The sequence below is a fragment of the Buceros rhinoceros genome, unplaced genomic scaffold, assembly GCF_000710305.1.
Source record: "Buceros rhinoceros silvestris isolate BGI_N320 unplaced genomic scaffold, ASM71030v1 scaffold10532, whole genome shotgun sequence".
Classification (NCBI taxonomy): Eukaryota; Metazoa; Chordata; class Aves; order Bucerotiformes; family Bucerotidae; genus Buceros; species Buceros rhinoceros.
Window position 1 is genome coordinate 1 of NW_010400686.1, and position 23,616 is coordinate 23,616.

Consider the following 23,616-nt stretch of genomic DNA (forward strand, 5'->3'; position numbering starts at 1 on the left):
AATAAAGTATATAAAAAATTAATGAAATAATAAGTATAAATTAAATATAAAAGATGTTAATACAATTAGTATAATAAAAACTTAGAGAATTGTGTGGAGGAATCTGTTATGAACAAGTATTAACTTACTTTCACTTTTCCTCTGTTTTGCTTACCTAAATCCACAAATCCAATATCCACATACAGTTTTGCACATAAAGATCCCAACAGGAAACCAAACATTGGGCCCAACATGGCTATTGTGTGCAAACATGCTGAAAATATAAGGAAGCAGGTGCTAGTACGTTTTCATGGCTGAGCGCTTTCTTCTACAGAGGATGATCAACCTCTTATATTAAAATTTCTCAGTTTACTTCATGTTGAGATTACCTACATACACAGGAACATCCTCTTCTTTGGCAAAATCATCAAGATAAGAGATGCCCAATGGTGCTATTGGTGTCTCACCAATTCCGCGTAACATGTTTCCTAGTAAGATATATATCCACATATATGATGATGGCTCCTTCTCACAGCCTGCAAATGAGAGTTTACATCTTTGTAATAGAATAGTTGAACAGGAAACAGTGATAAATCACAGGAAATTCAGCACATGAAGTGATTATAGGTTCGTATTTTCCTTTTGGAAGATTAATAAAAGATCATCTATAACATTATATCTTCTAATAATCTTTAAATAACACTTTTCTCCACATCCATTGTATTTGGTTTCTAAAAATATAGATAAGTACCACCCATCAGAAAAAAAGCCCGTGTAAAATAAATTACAGATTATTATTATCATAAATATAATACGTGGCATACAACATATATCTTTAAGGAGAGAAATTTGAGGTGGTTTCTGGGGCACAGTTCGGCTGTTTCTCTACCTATTTTGCATGCAAAGCAACATGTAAAACAGCTGTTCCATATTGTAAGCAAGAGCACAGAAATCTCCAGTTATTTCCAGTTCACTCTGTGTAGTTTCATGTCCTGTCACACTACCTCTTCCACCTGCCCAGCTCCAGGTCCTGGGTAATTGAATGTCTCAGCATCCCCTTAAGTGTTAGGGTCATTTAATTGTAGTTTGGAAGCATGAACAAAGGAAATGGGGGAACTGGGTACTTATAATTTGTGTTTGCTGGATGTTTCTTCTCCAGATGAGATCCACAAAGTGCATTTAAGTGTTGGTAATGTTCCCAGACAGGTGGAGACTGAAGTTAAAAATCTAACTGAACATCTTGCATGGAGCAATGATTTACTCCACTTGCTACCAAGGATAAAACTAGCTCTTGTATTTGTACTAACACTTATAGTTCCTTACCTGATCGGGATCCTTCCAATAAGGTTTCATTCATATCTTGCTGTAGGGAACAGGGATTTATGCTTGAAGTTAAAGAAGTTAAATTGGCTGAAGATATTGTATGCGATGTTGTCTCATATTTGTAACTGAAAACACACAACAGCAGCTTTAGAAGCAGTGTTCACTAGGAAAATAGTAGGGCAGGAACCACTTGACTGTTATTTACTTAAAGAGAAAGGTATCTTTGTTTAAATAACAATCCAAAGTGCTACTGAAGGAGCAAAAAGAAGATTATTTGAGCACATTATGGAAAACCAAAACACTAAAATGAAGAACAAATAAAAGTTTAAGTCGTCTGTCTAGAAGATATAACATTTTAAGCTGGAAAATTCAAAAGGGCTTTCCAAAGTAATTCAGATAGGATTGAATTTTTACTGTCAAAATTAGGGTTGGGTCCAAGTGAGCACCCAAGTGATGCTGACCCCACAGTCAAGGAGAAAAAGAAAAATCTCTTGACTGTGAGTGTAGGCCTCTGTTTTCATCTTAAATTTGTATTTGGGATGGTGGGGGAGGAGAGGAGTGAGGACAAGTCATCCTCAGGGTGTAACTGTTTGCCTGATAATTCTCATTTGCTTTAGAAAGAGTTGTTGTGTAGTATTGGGTGAATAAAGTTTGTGGATAAAAGATAGTCTTTAGCTGTGTTTACAGGGAGGGGGCAATGCTGCAGGGAGGCAGCTGAGCAGCCTAGGTGCTGGAAGCAGTTCAGCAGCTTTGCCATGATCTATTTCCCAGATATGAGCCGATGTGCAAAGTACAATTAGCTTAAGCAGAACAACACAGTAAAACACACATTCTGCTTCTAGGAACTAGGCTGGCCCTGTTAGACCAGGCAGGGTTATTTTTCAGGTTGAGCATTCATCAAGAGAGACAGTGCAGAACAGTTTCCTCACAAAAATTCAGGCCCAGGTTCATGGGAAATTGTGGTGAACAAGATGTATGGTTTGGCTTAAGCAGTGGAAAATAGAAGTCTGGCGCTAGTACAAGATCCACTATCATGATAAAAAGCATTCCTCAGTTTTCTTTTTATAGTAGTATACCTAAAATCATTCTTGTACATTTAAGAGAGCAACAGAAACATGTCTTACTCTGTATGCTATCACTGTATCAAAGCTATGTCTAGAAACATTCTGGCATATAAGCAACATCCAGAAATTCTCTGAGCCTGGAGAAGATAAATAAAAATTAGCTTAACCAGCCACAGAAAAATCAGTTTAACCACAATACGCATTTAGAACAGGAAAAACCCTGGGACAGGTTCTACCACCACTGATCCATTTGCAGGGTCTGTGTGAAGCTGAGATGATGCTTCGTGTGAGGAGCAGCTGTTTGCCACAGGAGAGCAAAATGCGTCGTCTTACAAAACAAGGCTCTGGTTTCTTCTTTCAAGGAATCATAGAATCAAAGAGCAGGATTTGTTCTAATGAGCATCTTTGGGAGTTTGTTCCTTCACTGAGCGAGCTCTGAATTTCTGATTTTACATGAGAGTTACCTGCTACTATAAATAAAGTAATATTTCAGGTAGAGATGTCACTCAACAGGAAGTTACTCAGTCAGACCTTTGAGATCCTGTTCAAAACAGCACAAACTTGTTCTGGAAATCATATAGGTGGATTCTGTATTCCTCATAATTTTACCGTGGTTCATAAAGGTTTCCTGCCTACACGATCCTGATGTCTCTATTAACAACTGATGATGCCACATTCTTAGGTTAACACAATTTTTTCCCGATAAGGTGTTCTTACAGTTTGCCATTCAGGAAGGGTATATAAATCATTAAAGCAATAGCACCATCACAGTAGCATGGTTGAAGTTTTTCAAAGAACCATATATTTTGTTTGAAAATTGAATTTTCATAGTATTTTCACAGGTGTTTCCTCCTGTAAAGTCATTTCCTTCTTTGCCTCTTTTCTGAACAAATCTGACTGAAAACTAAAGCATTGTGATTTTCCTATGTTTTTTGAGAAGTTCAACTTTTACTTGGAAGAACCATAATTTTCCAACCAGTTATAATGAACAGTAATGTGTGTGTTAAGCATGATTCCGTGCAGATCAAGGTGAGGCTTTATAGGCCTTTGAAAATCAAAGAATTAAGATACATCAAGTTTCCTTCAAAAACCAGAAGGCAGCATCCAATTCCAGTGTTAGGTCACCAAATTAATCATGATTAGTACTTACTATCCCATGAAGAAATGAGGCATTGCTGTTAAAAGACTCCCTAAAGCCATAGTAAAGCATCCAACAGCTATTACTTTGGGTCTATGAAGTTTAGCTCCGAAGTAGCTTACAAATGCAATCACCAGCAAGTTTCCTGGAAGGTAATGATTGAAAATTAGTGCCAGATGCTGTGCCTCCTATTTCTCTGAACAGCTTTCTTCATGTTACAGAGTATCAATTACCCATCTCAAAGCTTCCATCGACGAAACCAACAGTAGATGATGTCAAACCAAACCTTCGTTCAATCTGAGTAATGGAACTTTTCATAATCGTACCAGACAGTGTTTTGCTTAAGTAGCTGAATGATAAAGCAGCGAGAAATGCCTGGGGAAAGATTAAGACAGAAAATAGGGGGTAGAGGCAGTAAAACTGGTAACAGAGAGAACAAATATGTTTAAAACTGTGTGGAGCAGTCGTCATTATGGTTTACGTCTGCTACTCAAATTGCAGTGACAGTGTTGTACAGGAATTTTCACATACCCTAATTCTATGGAGAGCCTCTCCGCAATGTCTGCTCTGCTTTTCCTTACAAGAAAGGGCCGGCGCTAGGTGCTGCACTGAGAGCAGCTGTTTGCTTTAGGGTTCAGGTTTGCAACAGCCGTCTTAATGACCAGAAAACCTTATTTTCCCTGCATTACTGGCCAGAGGTTTTCCAAAGCAAAAATCCTATGGACCGTGGAACTTAAATTCGATAAACAGCTCACTGGGGGGCTACTTACCTTACTGACCTCCTGAGGTTAAATTTAACAAAAAACTGAGGCCTGGTGTTGTGTAGCCAAAATGGTGGGATTTCTAGATGGTGCAGAAATTTAAAATTTGCCAGAGGTAAAATATCTAATCGGGATAGATCTACTGATACTAGTCCAACCTAAAATCAAGATCAGCCCAAATTATCTTCTCTGACACATTACTTATTTTAGGCCAGTTCATAACTGGTTCTGACTCAAACATACAGATAACCCTGACATCAAAATAAAGGCTTTATGCAAATTTTTATGAAATCCCAATATGTGAAGGGTGGTACAGACTGAGTGAATCATGGAATCATAAAATCGTTTAGGTTGAAAGAGACCTTTAAGATCACCAAGTCAAACCATTAACCCAGCACTGCCTGGTCATCACTAAACCATGTCCCTAAGCACCCTAAGCACAATGTGTCTTTTAAATACCTCCAGAGATGGTGGCTCTATCACTTCCCTGGGCCTATTCCAGTGCTTTACAACCCTTTTGGTGAATAAATTTTTCCTAATATACAGACTAAATCTCCCCTGATGTTTCCTCTTGTTCAATCTGTTGTCACTTGGAAAAGGAGATGAACACCACCTTCGCTACAACCTCTTTTCAGGTAGTTTCAGAGAGCAATAAGGCCTTCCCTGAGTCACCTTTTCTCTAGACTAAACAACCCCTGTTCCCTCTCCTGCTCCACACAAGACTTGTTATCTATCCAGCTTCGTTGCTCTTGTTTGGATGTGCTCCAGCACCTCAATATCCTTCTTGTAGAGAGGGGCTCAAAAAACTGAACACAGTATTCGAGATGCAGCCTCATCTATGCTGAGTATACGGGGACGATCGCTTCCCTACTCCTGTGGGCCACACTATTTCTGATGTTAGTGGCCTTCTTAGCTACCTGGACACACTGCTGGCTCGTAATTGACTGGCTGTTGACCAACATCTCCAGGTCCTTTTCCACCAGGCAGGTTTCCAGACACTTCTCCAAGCCTGTAGCATTTCATGGGGTGGTTGTGATCCACAGGACCCAGCACTCAGCCTTATCAAAACTCATACCATTAGCCTTGGCCCATTGATCCAGCCTGTCCAGATCCCTCTGTGCAGCCTCCTTAACCTCAAGCAAATCAACACACCCATCTAACTTAGTGTTGCTTGCAAACATGCTGAGGGTGCACTTGATCCCCTCATTCAGATCATTGATAAAGAGAACAGGCCCCAAAACTGATCCCTGGGGCTCACAGCTTGTGACCAGCAACCAACTACATTTAACTCCATTCACCACCACTCTTTGGACCAGTGCATTCTGCCAGTTTTTTATCCAGTGAAGAGTAACTGTATCATCTGTCTTAGATGATGTATTTTGAAATGCTTGGATCATGGCTAGATGGCCTGTATACCATATGTCTCCTAAGGGAAAGCTTAATATTCTTTATAATTTTATAGTTGCTTCCACCAACACACATTGTGGCTTTTGAAATAAAGATGCATTTGACAAAAAGTTAAACTAAGTTTGTTTAAATATTATCCAACTATTTCAACATAGTCTAAAAAACAAATAGAGTTATTGCTCACTGGGTAAAAGTTCCAATACAACATAATGCTGGTTAAGTAAACAAAAAGTAAATATAGATTTAGACTTTGCAATACTATCTAGTGTAAGGAATGAAGGAAACTTGGAAGTAAACGCTTGAAAACAGGTATATTTATTCTCTTCTTGACTGAGGATAAAGAGAAAAATCTCTTACAATTGTGGGTTTTGTCCTGACATGGGTTTTTATTTCCTGAGCTTGATTGGCAAAAAGTCTGTGAGGCCCACCTCTCATGCCTTATGCCAGCAGTGTTCTCAGGTGTTTTGGCTGAAATCAGAAACTGCTGATAATTGTGAAAACACAAGCAAAAGTGACTTTGGTATTTTGGATTTGAAAAGGCATTGCCCAGGTAAACCACAAAATATTTAACAGGCAGTTGAGGAAGAATAACTGTTTGTCTTTTATTACCTCCAAGGTATTGTGTCTACTCAACTCTAATTCTCATGATGTTAGACACAGATCCACAGTAGTGCAGCATTGCCCGCATACATGATGTCAATGTTAGTCCTGTGAGACTCCCAGAGAGAGCACGTTCTATTTTTGCAGATGTATATGGGTGGCAAATATGAGTCATATAAAATAAAAGACAAACAAACTTTGCCTGATACTTGAACCAAACTATTTCAGTTGTTTGAGAAGCTTGTAATTACTATTTTTTTCCCATTAATCTTTCATTTTACTGACCCTTCTATAGAGAGGGTTGTGTCCCCCATTGCAACTCCACTAAGTCTATGGAATTTAAACTGAGATGAAGCTGGCTAAGAAGTAGCCAAAACATAAATACAAACACATCACTGTCAAAAGAAATCTTGCCCTTGTAGTATTTGCAGTTCAGCCAGAATCAATAAATACTGATGATTTAACATGAAAGCAAAATTCTCATAGTTTACTTGCTTGGTTCCGTCAATTCTTCTTGTGTGCTTCTGAAAGCTTGGGTACTTGTAGGAATCATTGGACTGTTTGACCCACAGCCCTGGATGAGATATAAAAGTCCTGGAATACAATTTACCCCACCCTATTTTGGCCCTACAAGAATGGGTGGTGACAGCAACATCCAGACAACAGTGTATCATAGCCACCTATTTTAGGATGCTTCAATTCTTCCACTGGAGGTTGCTGCCTCTCTCCAATGACCAAAAAGGGAATCTGTCTATGAGTAATTTGAAAGTAACTACGTTAAATCAGGAACTTTCATTTTCTTTAGGACAAAGACAACATTCCTGTAGCTCCAGTGTATATCCAGTTCCAGGGAAGATAAGGGGAACAGGAATTAAGTAATCTGGCATGTCATATTTTGAACATTTCTTTGCTTATGACACCTGTAATTTGTGGTAATACTGATAAGGCACCAAACCTTCAAGCCAGTGCAACAGGAAGTCTTCTTTTTGATTGGTAGATTTTTGTTTGCTTCATCATCCAAAAGCTGGGCAGGTTCTGCTTCCTGATTTGACTCCTCGACATTGCTGGATTTATTTTCCACTGTCATGGTTGATTTCTTTACTGAGTGATCTGAAACCAAGAGAAAACAATAATAAACACAAAAGCAAATGTGCCCAAATAGAGTGGCTTGAGGGCATTTCTGATAAAACCATAGTTACAGGAAAATGCTGAGATGTTGAAACTGAATCTTTTCGTTGGAAAGATTTTGGCTAAATGACATGGCTGTTTCAAAATGTTTGTTTAAATTCTGAAGTATCTTTCATTTCAAGTGAAATGGTCTTCACTCTCTACACTGCTCCCTCCTCCCTTTTTCAGTCTAGAAGGACTTTTAATACTAAAAAGACAAGTTCCACAAAAAAGTAAGAAAGAAAATCTATGTCCAGAAATGAACTATGACAGTCAATGCTGAAGCACAAGGAGTCCTAGTGAAGCTCTGAGTTTTCAGGCCATGCAGCCTAGGACCAATCATCATTTTGGTAAGATTTCTGTAGAAACACTGTGCCATCTGACTTATTCCTTACACCGGCCTGTTGGATACAATTCTTACTGATAAAAACATTGATCATTTTAGCTACTTGACCCGCTGCAAGGAGATCATATGTTTTTCCTTCTTGCAATAATAGACAGGGTATCCCTAATCTACTTCTGTTTGCAGACTGCTGTTTATATCATTCTATTGCATGAAAACATCTGCAACTCAGCAGTTTAGAAGAACCACTCCAGTTCCCCTGGGAAAGGCACAGCCTATAGCCATAGAGGACAAATCTTTCCCTTTCTTTGATATAACATTTTTTTTACTGTTGAAAGCCTTGTTTCGTTATTAAGTTGCATTTGGTTTTATTGCAATGAAAAGTACAATAATTCTTCTTTTTCCAGTTTTTTAAAACTCTATTTCTGAGAGGTAAGTAAGCAATTAAAAAGAATACTTCAGTGAAAAGCTGTAACGGAATTCTATGTATATATCTGCAAAGTTTATTTAAAGAACGTAAACACTTGCCCTTTCGTGCAACTCCAGCTACAAACAGAATAGGTTCCTGAAGGAAGATCCAGATGCCACTGCAGAGCCTCTCAGAAAAAAATGGGTCACCTGAAATAAGCTCTCTTCAGATCTGCAGATCTTGACACACAGGGGAGATAGAAATATTGAAACTAATGACCCCAAGTCAGAACTCAGAAATCATAGCTTACAGGAACTGATTTGTTTCACCTTCCACAGTAATCTCCTCATTTGAGAAAAGGGTGAAAAGGGGGAGGGCAGGAATCATACAAAGAGAGTTTTCCATGCTTGAATGGAGCTGAAAAAAGTTGGATGAACTTTTCCAATGCTGGAAAAAGTCCATCTGCAATCGTGAATTGCTCTGCTACAGGCCATATGGCAGAGCGACATTTGTGAGAGCATTTAAAGGGTAGGCATTACTCTGATGCATGATGATGAAAAACATTTTCTTCAATCAGATGGAAGGGGGTTAATACCTAAGGATGTTTAAGACAAATATGCAGACAGAGATTTAAACAGCTTGGGCATTTCTTGGGCTTTATTTCATGAGCGTGTCCTTAGGAACTACTGCTGACATGAACAACTCTTTTCCTTTCCCATTCTTCACACCTGCTTGTCACACTCTTCACTCATGTGAGTACCACTGTTTCTGTGGCTGTGCTGTGAGTCTGGGTCAGAACATGTGTCTGGATGAAAAACAGCTCCTCCTTCCCCTTGGCTCCTCAGGCAGATAAGAACAAGCAGCAGAGGAAAGGCTTTGTCGAGTCTGCACAACTACCAACAGAAACTCTTGTGAAATTAGATTCCTAGTGCTCAGGAAAAATTAGTATACAAACACTTTCAAGCATCTGGTCCTCTGAAATTTATCTGAAGATATTAGCTTCTCCCTGTTATTGTGATATATTAAGGAATACAATGAGGTGCTGGAGTACCATGTCATTGCAGTTCACAGGACTAAAGAGGTGGCTTTTCTTAGCAGTAACAGCATGGGTTAGCATCTGAATATAAAGAGAGTAGGATTGAAGGCAGAGAAACATGAAGAAATAGGAGATGAAGTAGAGAATAGAGAAAGGCAGTTAGGTATCCATGCATGTAACTGCAGATGTTTGGATGTTACCAGGCTATACCAGTGAATGTTTCAGAGAAAGACTGTGAAGGCACAAGAAGGGAGGACAGTCAGATTGAAAGTGCGAGCAATAAGTGTTAAAGAGCAGGTTAAGCAAAAGCATCCAGAGGCAAAGGTCAGGGTACCTGGCAATACTAAAGATAAAAAAAAATGAGAAAAATTAAGTAAAATTCTTTTTTTTTTTTTGGCGGGGGGGGAGGGCAAAAGCTTCTTGATGCACACAAGAAAGCGTGAAGACAGATAGAAGGTGGTAGTTAGCTGGCTCAGCACTGTCAGTACTGAGATTCTCCTTCAATCCAAGGGAAGGACTGACTGTCAGGCAGGAACAGGGATGACGAGCTCCTGTCAGTGTTGAATAACACATATCTTACTGCTTTGTAAAGGTGCTACTGAAAATGGTGGTACTTTTGCTGGGGAAGGATGGGATGGGGGCAAGGATGTGAAAAGATGATGCAGCCTGGGCTGAAGAAATGTTAGAGGGAGCTATGTACAAGGGTCAACTGTTGGAGCTGCTGGCAGCATCTCCTCCCATTCTCAGTTGACCCTGACCTACGTGGAAATTTGCTGGAGATAGATCAGGACTGGGGAAATGCCATGCCACAAGAAGATTAGAAAAAAAGATTAAAGGTCAGTTCACAGTTTATGTCAACATACATTAACTTGAGCCTGACACTTCCAAATATTGATGAAGTTGCTATTTTAGATTTATCTCACTAGTGGGTTTTTCCATGTCTAATAAATGGCTACAAGCAAACGAAAAGTATGAAGCTTTCTGCACCAAATATGTTCATTCAGTTATATGGCTTCTCTAAAACTGTTATGTTTCACCTGCACAAACCATTCTGCTGTATTAATGACCTGAGGAAGTTGCATTTGTAGAAGGACAAGATTGGTCAAACAACATATTGGCATTGTTTAGGTAGTTACTCAACCTAAACAAAAATGTCTCTGACTTTCTTCCTGAGGAAAGAAAACAATTCTCTTCCCAAAAGCAAGTATAAGGAGAAAAAAACACCAAAACCCTCCAAGCCATACTGTGAGAATGAAAGCAAACACTCTTCCAGTTCATTTTTGCATCATACCCCAAGAGCATTTGACAAACAGCTAGTTACACTTATTTGGTCTTGGGTTCAGCACAGTCTCTTCTGAAAAACACTTTGGAGGGGGCAAGATCAAGTAATAACCAATGATGTGGATCATTTGCATCGGTAGGAGCTGAGAGCTTTCACAGTGTCATGGGAAGCATGTCATGGGGGCATCTTGTGAGTCTGTTCCAGAGTGCAGCAGCCAGCCTCGAAAAGGACAGCTGCTGACTTCAGGGGTATATGACCTTCTAGGGACCATGGCCTAACTCTTGCCTGTTAGGTAGATCTATTCTGTAATGAACACTAAAAAAATATAAGCTTGGTTTTCTATCCCCTAATTATAAGCAAATTATAATAAATAAGAGCATCAATTTAAATATTTTAGAACCTATAACCAGTAATTAGTTTACAAAGGTTAAGACAATAGATTGCTACAGGTTTTTTTTTATTCTTATGAAAGAAAAATACAATGGTGTTCAAGGAATTTTCAGATTCCAATACAGATTCTGTAAGTCCTTGGGCTGTTTCTCACTGCAGTTGTACCACCATCGAATACCACCATAACACAAATCAAGAGCCAGAGTTCACCCAGTAGTTTATGGAACTGCATTGATTTACAGTAATGGCAGTGTAATCAATAATCCAATTGACTTACTGATTTTTAAATACATTAAGGAATCGTAATAAGACCTTTTAAGTTAATACAATATGAAAAGTTAATATCAGAGTGCTGTACAGGTCTAAATGCTGCTCACATTGCTCATGACTTACGATGGTTACTGTCCAGAGACACACATACAATTGTATGATGCTGTCATCATTAAAGCATTGACATTCACAACAGGAACGTTACTGGTGTTTTGGTCACAGGAAATGCAACTAGTACTACACAGGTAATGTTCATTAGCTGCAAACACTGAAAGACAACGTTTTAAGGTTAAGACAAATGAATATTAAAGAGGTTCCTACCTAGATTCTGTATCCACAACAGCTGTTATACTACCACACCAAAAGTCAGAGTATTCTCTCCTTAAGCAAGTCTCTGATGGCACTTGGTAGAAGAATCATTAACTTCTAACACAAACTATGGTTTAGGCAGTTTTAATCTTGTCTCCTCCCAGTTCTGCCCTCTGTTAAAGGTCCCAAAATACATGTTTATCCACACTGGTCAAAAATTAAATAGGCAGAAAATGTGCAAGTGTGTCCCTTCTGTACACTCTTGTGAAACACCTTTTTTCCTGAGCTTGTCATGATTCTAACAGTTCACACCTTCCTGGCATTTAAAAATGGGATGTCCCAACTTTAGAATGGTTCCTGGTTATAGATAGCTAAAATGTATTTTGATATGAAGTTTTGTTTTCATAGTCTGTGGCTAAAATCCATTCAGCTAAGACCTGCTAGAGCCAGCCCAGAAATTACAGGAAGAGAAAATATAATGCCTTGGATATTTTGAACAAACTGTGTGTTCATGAAACATTCGTACTTAGGAGACTGTTCAGATTTATTGATCAGTGCTGTTAACAGCATGGGCAAACCCAGTGTGAAAGTATATTGGGGCTGTGTACTTTGGAGCAGCTCTTTACCTACTTATCACTCTAGTTCAAGGAAGCCTGAACTGGTTTCCTGAGAAGTATTTGATTGTGCCCGTGATGTGGATTGTGCCTGATTCCTGAGAGAGATTGATTGTAGTTAAAAGAACGTGTAGTTAAAGCATGTGAACTATGACTACTATCTGCCTGGACGATAGACCAAAAGTTGCCATTCCTTGTAGTTTGTGCAACCTTACCTGCCACCACTGTTACCATGCCCATTCTTTTACTTGCTATGAACAATTACAGCCTGGTTAATAACACTGACCTTTGGATAATCTTTATCACATTTTACCTTCAATACAGGTATCAGCAATACCTTGCACTGCTCATAGCTTTTCTGTCTCTCAACCAGACAGTTCGCTTTAGCTTCCTAGAATAAGAGATGTCATCATCAAGAAAATATTAGTCACTCCAAAGCTAAATGTCAGGACAATTCAGCTGCAAGTACTAGTAAAATTGTAAATTAAGAATGGAGGAGGAATCCAGATCGCAAATCCAGTCTGCAGACTCAAAATCACCTTTTGTGAAAAGGCCAAGCCCTGCCTTGAGAACAATAAGAACTGCATTCCCCCTCACTCCATTCACTTCTAAGTCTACTGCAAAAGATTGGTCTTCTGATGCATAGGAACCTTCTTTTAATTTTCAGTCATGATCAAATTATATTCTGGTTTTGGATGGACAGGGTCATTTAGCTTTAAAAGCACTTCCTCTCAATCTCAGGATTAGGACTCAACCTTGATTATAAATTAAGACAGCACAGGCTTTCAATCTGTTTCACTAGGTAAATGAGCTAATCATGCTTAATAATTTATTGAAAAATTGGCTCTCTTGATTCTAGAGCACATCCTTGGAGCCCTTGTCTACAGTGTTTTCTGTCTAGATCCATATTTCATCAATTCACATGGCTGAAATGTATAAAATATTGCAGATGTAATCTCACCAGTGCCACATCTTGAAATATGAACTATTACTTATCTCTACCCTTGTCTGATATGTTCTAAGATTACATACAGCATTTTCAGAAAAGCATCTTTTTTTAAGGGTGGTCCCTAGTTATCTCCTATTGAGAAGTATACTCCGAGTTTTCTCAAAAATTTCCAGCAGAAATTGCTGTTGTTTCCCATCAGCTATGCAAGTTTCTATTTAACATTGTATTCCACTCCTGTTTTGACATTCTCAGGTTCATTCTTCTGTTTTTCCCTCTATTATATTCGGATTCATCTCCATTTAACTACTCCATCCAACTTTGTACCTTTACTGTTATTTCAAAAAGTGAAGCTGGAGCGTTGTGCACGTATTTAGAAATGTAATAACAGTAACAAAAACTATGCAGACTTGTGCCTCGATGAGAAACCTAAAATAGATGGGTCTTATCTATTGGCTTCATCAAAGTTTGGGATGCCTTCCAAAAGAAAGCAATGTTAGACAAAAGCTTAGAGAAAATCTTAGAATCACAGTTAGACTGGAAGGAAACTCTGGAGCTCCGCTGGTCAAATTCTCTGTGCTAAAAGCAAGTCTGACTTCAAAGTTTGTTGGTGTTGCTCAGTTGCTCAACTCATCAAGTTGAGTTTTAGATTGGCATCTCCTAGGAAGGAGGTTCCACAGCCTTCCTTGGCACCTGGTCCAATGTTTGACTACTCTCACAACAAGTAACTTCTATACCTTGATGTATATTTATGGATGATTAGAATCTCCTTTGCTGCAACGTGTGTCTATTGTTTCTCATCTTTTTGCTGTGCATCACCAGTGCACAGGGGAGAGTCTGGTGCTGTCTTCTATATAAGCACCCACGAGATAACTGAAACAAAATAAGATTCATCATTTGCTCAACTTGATTCAGTTTACCAATGTCTGTCTTGTTCTGTACATCCTCAAACCAGATTAAACATTTCAAATGCAGCCTGACAAGTGCTGAACAGAGGGAAAGAACCACTTTTCCAGATCTTCTGGTCTTTAATAACTGTGGCCTAATATGTGGTTAGCCTCTAGGCTCAGTGTTATACTAACATCTCGTGTTTAACTCACTATCTGCCAGGACCCAAAGGTCCTTTAGTGCAAAGCAGTTTTCTGTCTAGCTGACTCCCTTGACATATTCTGTGGATAGAGTCATTCTATCCCAGGTGCTTTGCATTTTCTTTTGCTGAACTTTATGAGTTCCTGTCAGGCCATTTCTCCATCTTCTTCGAACCTTCTCTGCCATTCTGCCCTCCACCACATGAACTTCTTTCTTCGGTTTGATGTCATACATGGACTTGCCGAGAACATTTCCAGTCCTGTTCTCCAAACTATTAATGATGTTTCTGACCATTATAAGCTACAGTATTGACTGCTGTGGAACATCACTACCAACTGGCCACCAGCTGCCACTTTGAACTGCTGATCATGACTTCAGATCTTCTAGTTTTCTACCCACCCTGTAGTGGGTACATTATATCTCACCTATTTGTCTACCAGGATAATAGGGGAGACAAGTCCCAGTAAAAAACATGTACTGCTCTGTGCTTGTCCACCAGACCCGTCATCCAATCATAGAGCAAAACAGCTTAGTCGGGCCTTGATTTGCCCTTGCTAAATGCATGCTGGCTGTTCCCAATCACCAGTCCATTGTGTGCCTAAGAATTGTGTCAAGAATAACTTATTCCATAATCTTCCATAAACCTCTCTTGAAATTTATGGATTCCTTTTATTTGTGGGGGTTTTGGTTTTGGTTGTTTTTTTTTTTTTTTTCTGTGCAGAACTATTTTTAGTTTTCATAACTAGGTGATCAATAACATGGTCAAGGGGGGCTTCATTGATTGCTGCAGAGAAAAACCATGGTGTTACATTATGATTGCGCCCATCAGATTTAGGTCTGAATTGAAGAAAAGACCGAACACCACTGCCCCATGCAATTTCTCTAAAAGAGTCAAGTATAACCTTAGAGTCAGATGATCATGACTTAGCATTACTACATGGAGGAGGTTGAAATTCATGGTATGACAAAAGATGTGGGCCTCTTCTTCTCAGAGGTGGGGATTCTTCATGTTCTGCTGTGGTATGAAGCATCAACCATACACTTCCACCAGGTCTTTTTATACCATGAGTCACAAGATAGGCAAGAGGCCCTTGCCTATTGCTCTTTATTATAGGTTGGCATGTTGTACTTCTCATAATCTGTGTGGTTAGTAATGTTTAACCAAGGATACATACAGACAAACACCTGTGTCCTCGTCCTTCTTCAAAGCTGATTCACAAGCTCCATTATTGTACTCTGACTATGATGAGGTAAGTATTTCCTCTTGTTTTACAATGCTTTTTGGTGGAGCCTTGCTTCCCAAGGTTTCATTTTCAGGTTATCTTCAGATGTTTTAGCAGACCTACCTGAGGACTTTTTTGGTTTTTGATCCTAAAAATATGAAAAAGCACAGAGCTAAATGTACCAAGTTATTTGGAAATAGTAGAACCTGTGGGAAAAGTGCCACTTGTTTTTTCATATAGTAAAAAGGGAAACAATATTTCTTTCATTTCCTCATTCTAACATGTGAATACACAGAAATTTCTCCCCATTTTTTTTCTAGTCCCATGTACATTCCATTAATTTATAACTTTTCAGGAATTGAAATATCTTTTATAGTTTGCCCTCTGTATAGCTGAGAAGAATTTTTCTATATTCAGACTGCTGTTCTCCAGGCTGTCTGCGGAAGCATTCACATTCAAGGGTAACTTCTTGAACCTAGAAGTGTTGACCAAAAGGACGAGAATGGGAAAAGGGAAACTACTTAAATCAAATCAAAGACTATGCTCTCACACCTGAAAACATATCTTGTCCTTTTTTTTCATGCAAGCCCTCCCATATGACTTACACTCACGGGAAAAAAATTAGATTATGATAGTAAAAATCCCCTTAATAAGAACACCGACGTATCAGTAATTGCTAATTACTCCTGAGAATAAAACCAATCCTCACAAAAGCCACACTAAGAATCACCTTTATCGCAGGAGCTAGTTGCAGGCTCTTCCAGACAGAGGGTGACAGCAGACTGCCACCAGAAGTGGCTGCCAAGGCATCAATTTGCAAAGGGTGATCCACCAGTAGCAGGGAGCAGTCAGCCAGGCAGAGGCAAAATGCACTAGGGAGCTTTAATTAGAGCCCTTTTTACTCTCAGGACACTAATCCCTAAATAAGGAAAACCAATGTATTTTAAAATTTAACTCTTAGTTAACAAAGTAAAAGGGACGGTGTACCGTCAAGCAAGCGTTCAGATACTACGGAAATCCTGAGAACATGAAAAACCTTTACAATAATGGAAAAGATTTCTTGGCGCTCCTGTTTCAGTGCATTTAGTTTTAGCTTGTTCCGGTAGAGCTAACAAGAAAGAAATGCATGCTGACAAGCTGATTTGGTGTCACCATCTTACCTTGTGTCTGGGACTTTTTCCTTCCACTGCTCAGTGGAGCTTTTGTCTTTTGTAAGAACTCACTGATAATTTTGTCATTGATTTCCATCATCTATCTATCTGGGGAAAAGTAGACCGTGATGTGCTGTTTTAACAATATTTTCTTTTTTTCTATTTAAAATAAAAAGGGTAGTTTTTAATGCTGATGTTAAAGCTTCTCTTCGCATTCAGTCTTAATCAGCAGCTTGGACTGGAGTTGTTATTATAGACACAGAATTAAAGCTTGGAAGTCATTGGCAGGTGAAAGTACTTAGACCTTTGTAGGAGCTAATCCAAACCTGTGCTACATCGTGGCAAAACAGCAATGAAAACAATGCATGCTTCAGATGAAACCCCCAGGGCAAATACCCCATCACCTTTGTGTGGTCTGGGATACTACCTGAGATACCAGGACTGAAAAAAAAATATTACGTTTCAAGTGATTGAATACCTGGCACTATATACAACACAACTTTGCAAAGCTGTTCATCTGTCTTGTTACACTAGAACAGATCTTTTACAAGAACGGTCAAATCTCAATTTAAAGACTACACATGACAGAAAAATCCCAAGACAGTTGTTCTAGTGTATAAAATGTGTATCTTAAAAATGTATCTTCTATAGTGGTTTTCTTCTGTTTGAATCCCAGGCACTGGAACAAGGTCTACCTTTGCAGATTTTTGCTGACTGCATAGTACTTTCACAGGGTTTTTTTCTAAAATTAGTCCCCATTTTCATGACCCTCTTTTAGAAGTGCCAACGTTGCTGGATCAAGGAGAGGGTTCTGGTTATGACTGTGCACAACAACCTTCCAAATTTACCTTGCAAACAGCCATGAGAGAATGTTTTTTGACCATCAAGCTGTGAGAATGTGCTCTGCTTGCTCTCCACTAAATCTTTTCCTTATTTACTCTTTTCAAAATTCAGTGAACTGTATTAATCTGTGATGAGCTGTTGGTTGACCAACTTCCTAATAATATTAACCACATGTTGCTTAAGTAAGGTGACTTTAATGAGCACTCTAGATCACCATTAAAGGGCCTTACTTGTAAATTGCTCTCCTAATTTTTATGGTAACTACGGACTTTCTTATTCTAGAGATTGATTAGTAGTAGACAAAGAACTGCCTCATGTAATACTGTCTTAGCAATGCTCCAGGTACAAGAAGAGACTACCAGCACGAGTCACACCTTTGATCTCTCTAGCCCAAAAGCTCTTGCTGACGAGGGCTGCTTTATGAGGAGGGACAAGGTGGTAGCTGGGGGTGGAGGCTGCACACCCAACTCCTGATCAGCAGAGTTGAAATATGAACAGCCACTGGTACCAGTCTAAGGCCAGTGACCATCAGCCAAAGGCATGGTAAGAAGTCAGGCATTAGGACAATCCCAGAAACGCACACAATAATTCAGGAAGCGTGAGGGAGGGGGCTCAGCACATGCAAATCTCCCAAATGGCTCAGATCAGGATTGTATGCGCAAGCTGAAATAGGGCTCTGGAGCCCATGGGTAGAGGGTGTGAGTGAGTCCCAGAAGAGGCAAGTCAGGGCCATTGGTGTCCTCAAAGCCCTGACAAGCAGTAGCCAAGGGAGGATGCTTAGGGGAAGCAAGACTCAGCAGTACGTGTGATATGTCTACAACCCTCCCAACGGCTAATTTATTTCAAAATAAAAGAGAAGTCTTGAGTAGAATTAGGAAGCAAAGACAGGTACCTAATGACCCACAATGGCATTTTCTTTTCCGTAACTACCCTGCCTCCCTTCGAACCTCTGTGTTCAAAATTTCGTTGTGAAGATTTCTCAAGTCTCACATCTGTTGTTTGAAAAGCCATTTCTTTCGCTTCGAACATCCCCTCTACTATCTTCTCCTCCCTCCTGACATGGTTAGAAATATCTGCCTAGAAGTAAGACGCAATATGTCATTTGAGAGTTGCACTTTTTGAGGGAGGCAGAAGAGAAAGTATACACTAGCTCATGTGCCTCAGGCTTAGATGCACATTCCATCATGTGACATGGCCTGGTACCCCTCTCCCATATGTGTGTAGTGCTTTGAACCCAGCTGGCAACTTTGCATGATGCAGATGCTTGCTCACCCCTTGCTACCCCCAGGGTGGGGTGTAGAGAAAAAAGGTAAAAGCAAAGCCATATGGGTTAAGATATGGAGTTTACTTGACCAACACAGAAAGAGAGAGGAAATGGTAGTAATAACAATAATAATAAAGCAAGTGATACACAAGGCACTGCTTACTGATGCCACCATGCTGACCCACAGTTCCTTACTGGTTTTTAAACTGTATGACCTCTGCAGAAGCCCCCACACCTCACACTCCCCCATATATACAGGACATTATGTCAATATGGTATCGCATATCCCATTGGCTGGGTTGGTCCAGCTATCCTGGATGTGGAAATTAACCCTATCTGAGCCAAACCCAAGACAATGTGTCAGTTAGGTTCCTTACTATAAGATGAAAATATATGAATACCATTTTTTCATGGCATACACCCCAGGGTACTTCTTAATAAGGTTTTGAGTCCCTCTCTGGCCTCAAAAGCTAACATCAATCTTTGGAAAATCTCCTCAGCCAATTCTTTTAACAGACTTCTTTTAACAGACTTCTTTACAGTCTCTCAATTGTGGTTTAATGTCTCTAATTCTACAAATAAAAGAAAAAAATCCAAATTTTTTGAGCTTTGTGAGACATTACCCATTGCAGATTTAGTATAAGATGAAGAATTCTGGTAGAGAGAACCTAACAGGTCCAAATCTCTCAGTGCTGAGACCATTTGTTCACCTATTATAACAAGTCTAGAATATGTACCTCTAGTCAGACACTCATCCGTGCATCCACAATACTACTTGAAGTATTAAAATAAAGCAGCTGACTTGAAAATATTTCAAAGTGAAAATGGAATATATCTGCATGGTAACTTACAGTATTGTTATTGGGAAAGGGTGAGAGGAAAAGAGTGTTCATTTTTAAACCATAATTAAAGTAAGACTTACCGAAACAAATTATCTAATAGTATTGCTCTTCCTTCCATGTGTAAAGAAAACGGGGTATGGAAGGAAAGCCCACGCTTTTGAAGAATTATTCCCTAAGTACAGGCTCACATGCATAAGCTTAGGTGATAACCCAAGAAGTTGTTTTTTTCCCATTTCTTTCTGAATTAGAGTAGTATATGTTCATTTCTCTTTACTTCTTTCTTTGTCCTGTAAGCAACTGAATTTTCCTGGCCATCTTTCTGCTGGACCTGTGTAGAACTGCCTCTGCGGCAGCTTCAGCATAGCCAAGCAGCTGTGTCCCTGCCATAAACCCTGCCAGAACTGATTCGTAATCAACCTCGTTTATTTGACACATATACAACTTCAAGCATGGAGTGAAATGCACTTATCCTTCTGTTTTTATCCCAGTATGCACTTAAATTGGGTTGTCCCTTTCTCTCACTGGATCTAATAGCTTATTGCTGTGAAAAATGCCCTCCCAAGGAGACTCCCAAGGTGTCAAGGATTTCTCTTGCTCCTGGATGATGAAGTGGTCTGGCAATTTTTACTGGTTTTATAATGATGTAGTATGAATAAGAACTGAGACTGGAATGCCAATCTTTGTGATTCACCCTAGCCATTCTCACAAACCTCCTAATTGTTTTAATTTTATTTGTTTAGTTCAATATCCAGTTATCCAAGGCAAAGCAAACAGCCACAGCTCTCCAGTACCCCATTGCCTGTAGCCCCCGACACTCTTTTGGGAGGACATAAAGCTGCCATAGGGACCAGCTGTCCTATATTCCAGGCTGCTGTTTAAATACTTGCCTGTGAGGCAAATGGTGGGTGGCATTGGTCTTTCCTCTGACAACTACGTGTTTTCGAGTAATGCTTTTTTAATCCTTACCTTCTGCAGATATTAGGTGCTTAAGCAACATCCTTCTTCTTGGTATTCCTATTGCATGGATTATGTAGTTCCCTAATGCCACACTGTAAACATTTATCATTGATAATGCTCAGTAAATCTCATTGTTATATATCCTTCTCTCCTCATGTATCCCACAGCAGATGCTCCACGTCTGCCTGTGACCTGGAAGCTAAGCTGGGCAGCAGGATACCTACTGTCACTGCTGAGATGCAAGTGATATGATATGAGATTGTTTTGCCAATATTATGAGGAAGGGTGAAGCCTACCTTTCATCACATGCTCTAAAATCCCAGTTGCTTTCAAGGACAGAATTTGTGGTAGTGCTGTCACTATCTTTTTCAGTGCAAGCATTCTTGAGATTTTGTTCCACATTAAACAGCTCCCCATTGTACTCCCACCTCAAATATATTTAATATCGAATATTGTCAAACTGCAAAAAATTATATATAAAGGTGTACTATGAAACATGTCCTAGTTTCAGCTATCAAATGCAATAAATTAAAAGGAAAACCCCAAATCACCTGGTCTTTGAATTCATTTTATTGTTCCCATGCTGTCCTGTTATAGCTTTTTAAAAAATAAATCATATGTATCTTGTATCATGGTGTTATTACATTGCATAAAATGCATAGTGTTATTCAGTACACTGAGTACTAGCAAGCAGCAAGAAACTGCTGGAAACCTAACAAAGCTCTATTTTTATTCCAGTTTCCTTTGAACGATATTCTTGTGGTGTCTTCGACTGCAATAACTGTTATTGTTGTTATTGTTATACTATTACAGAGCTACTTGAAAAGGAATCCCTAATCACAGCATTTGATGTCCTAAGTGTTACGGGTCGTATTCACAAGATGCCCAGAGCCCGTAGCTGATGTGTCCTTCCAGCAAATCACTTTCTTTCTGCTCTGTGCCACACTGCTTGCAAGGGCGACCTATGTGCAGAATTTCTCTGCTCTTTCCAGGTTGCCAAGTTGGGTATTGTGCACCACCTCCTCTCAGGCTGGAACCACAGCAGAGAGCTGCATTGCAGCCTCCCCACCACCCCTCATCCACAGGACGAAGCCAAGGGGCAGCAGCTGTGGCAGTTTGTCAAGTAGGAATGGAGCTGAGGGTCAGCCATAAAACTGGATTCTCAGCGAGGGAGCAAGCTGCACCTTCTCAGCCAAAAACAAATTCCCTCACTTGAGTGGTACTGATTCGGCAAGACAAATGGTGATCAGTGCTGTACATGTGCTAAATTAGTTGTGTTTGCTTTCGGGTTTACAATGAAAATTACACAAAAGTGAACGTTTTCAGGGTGGATACTAAGATACCACCTCACTGATGATGAATTTTTGCCTGGACACCACTCACTGGGTAAAGTTATGGTGGAGATCTTGTTCTTCCTAAAGTCTAGTCTCTTTTTCTGGCCAGTAAGTTGACTGAATTAAATGGTCACTATTGACAAAATTATCTTTCCTGATCTTCATTCCACACGCGCCTCTCTCCCCGTTGGCTGAGAGGGTCTCATCTTGTGAAGAAGACCTTTTCCGGAGAACCCAAAGGACAGCAACACTGAAGAAAATGGACACCGTGCCCAAGACCAAAGTCAGTCCCAGGTACACATACCTGAGAGAGAAATGATTGATCAGAGCCTATTTCAAAGGCAACATATGACTAGAAGGCATCAAGGACACTTTCATATTTTCATGTTGTAAGGCTTGAATTCTTCAAGCACGGTGATGACCCTAGAGATAAGAGTTTGCCAGCTCACCCAAGTCAGGTATTGTGTGGCTTGTGGCCAAGAAAGCATCTCAGGCATTGATTGACCTCCTTCACCCCAATGTGCTTCAGTGAGAATAGCGCTAATATTTCTAGGGCAATTAATCAATTTTTGGTCGTCTCATGCTTATGAGTACCATTTGGTGGTACTTATGCTTTACAGGCATAATGACAATAACAAAACCAACAATAATATAATAATGCTTTATTAGTAATGAGTCTCCACTGTGCTTTTTTTCTTTTCTTAAAGTTTTCAAAACAAGATGTACCCTCCTCTCATGGTTTTTTCCTGGGGTTGAGGGGAAGGACAACCTGCTCTTTCATTTTCCTTTTAACATTGTCATTCCATTCTCCGTTTCTAGTAATGCCTTTCGTGAATACAGTTCAGATAATTAGTCTCCTCTAGCAGTAAATTGATAAAGACAACGCTGTATTTAAGCTTCTAGATAAGCCAAGCATGCTTTGTGGCATCCTTCTCTTCCTTTTTGTGGACCAGCTCCGACATGGAGCAATGATGAGGTTTAACAGCCCCTTTTTTCTGATTTACTTACTTATTTACTTACACACAGACTCTCTCACAGCAGAGTTGTTTAAAAATGGGTGATGTTTTTGCATAAAATCAAGATTTTAAAAGAAATTTTTTGGGGTGTAAAATAAAATTATTTAAATATTTCCAGCTGATAATGAAATAAGAATATCACACACACACCCCCCAAAAAAGGATTCTAAACTAAAAGAGTACACTAATACCTGAGCATTACTGTTAGTATTACTAGTCAAACCCTTTCATTTGACATCAAATCTTTCTCTCAAATTTTCTGACAAAAATTCTTCTACCAGTTTCAGGTGTAGATGTACTTAAAGAATACAAGTTAAGGCATGAATGGAGAAGAGCTGTTACCTGAGTGCACTGGAGTCATAGAGTCTGCACGCTCCTCTTCCTCCACATCTTTTGCTTCCCCATTTCAGGCAAGTGGTATCTATGGCCACTCCGAAATACACTGGGGCTGGAATTCCCGCTGGGTGTATTTAACAAATAAATAGAGGCAAGAAGGTTACTTTCCAAGGTGATCAGTTCTGATCTAGAGACATGTTCATGTAGAACATTAAATAATACATTTGAACAGCAGTGACATTTCCACACTGTTTGCTGGTTCGAGAAGTCGTGCCTTGTGTTAGTATGCACCACCCTTTCCTCCCTGTGGAGAACTGGGGTGGGGAGGAAACCCAGCTGAACATCAAAAAGCCTGAGGAAGTCAGCGGAAGGAATGCAGGCTGTGGCTTGGTTTCCTCGCCCTGCAGGATCCCTCTGAGAAGAAAAAAGGAGAAATTTCTCTTTTCTAGAGAGTGATATGGCCTGTTCAGCTTGAGGGTGGGGTGTGTCCTGTGTGTTGATTGGAGGGCATGAAAAGGGAAAG

At 39.6% G+C, this 23,616-nt stretch overlaps 1 protein-coding gene across 1 annotated transcript; it reads right to left on the minus strand.

The window, feature by feature from the left end:
- Positions 1–154: 154 nt before the first annotated feature.
- Positions 155–7,359, minus strand: LOC104489770 (solute carrier organic anion transporter family member 1B2-like; the record flags this gene model as incomplete). The annotated part of the gene is made up of 6 exons (XM_010131971.1): positions 7,228–7,359; positions 3,738–3,879; positions 3,517–3,649; positions 1,303–1,427; positions 369–515; positions 155–253 (listed from the first exon to the last, which is right to left on the minus strand). Coding segments are annotated over exons 1-6 (778 nt in total), but the record flags the coding sequence as incomplete, so codon positions are not given.
- Positions 7,360–23,616: the final 16,257 nt, after the last annotated feature.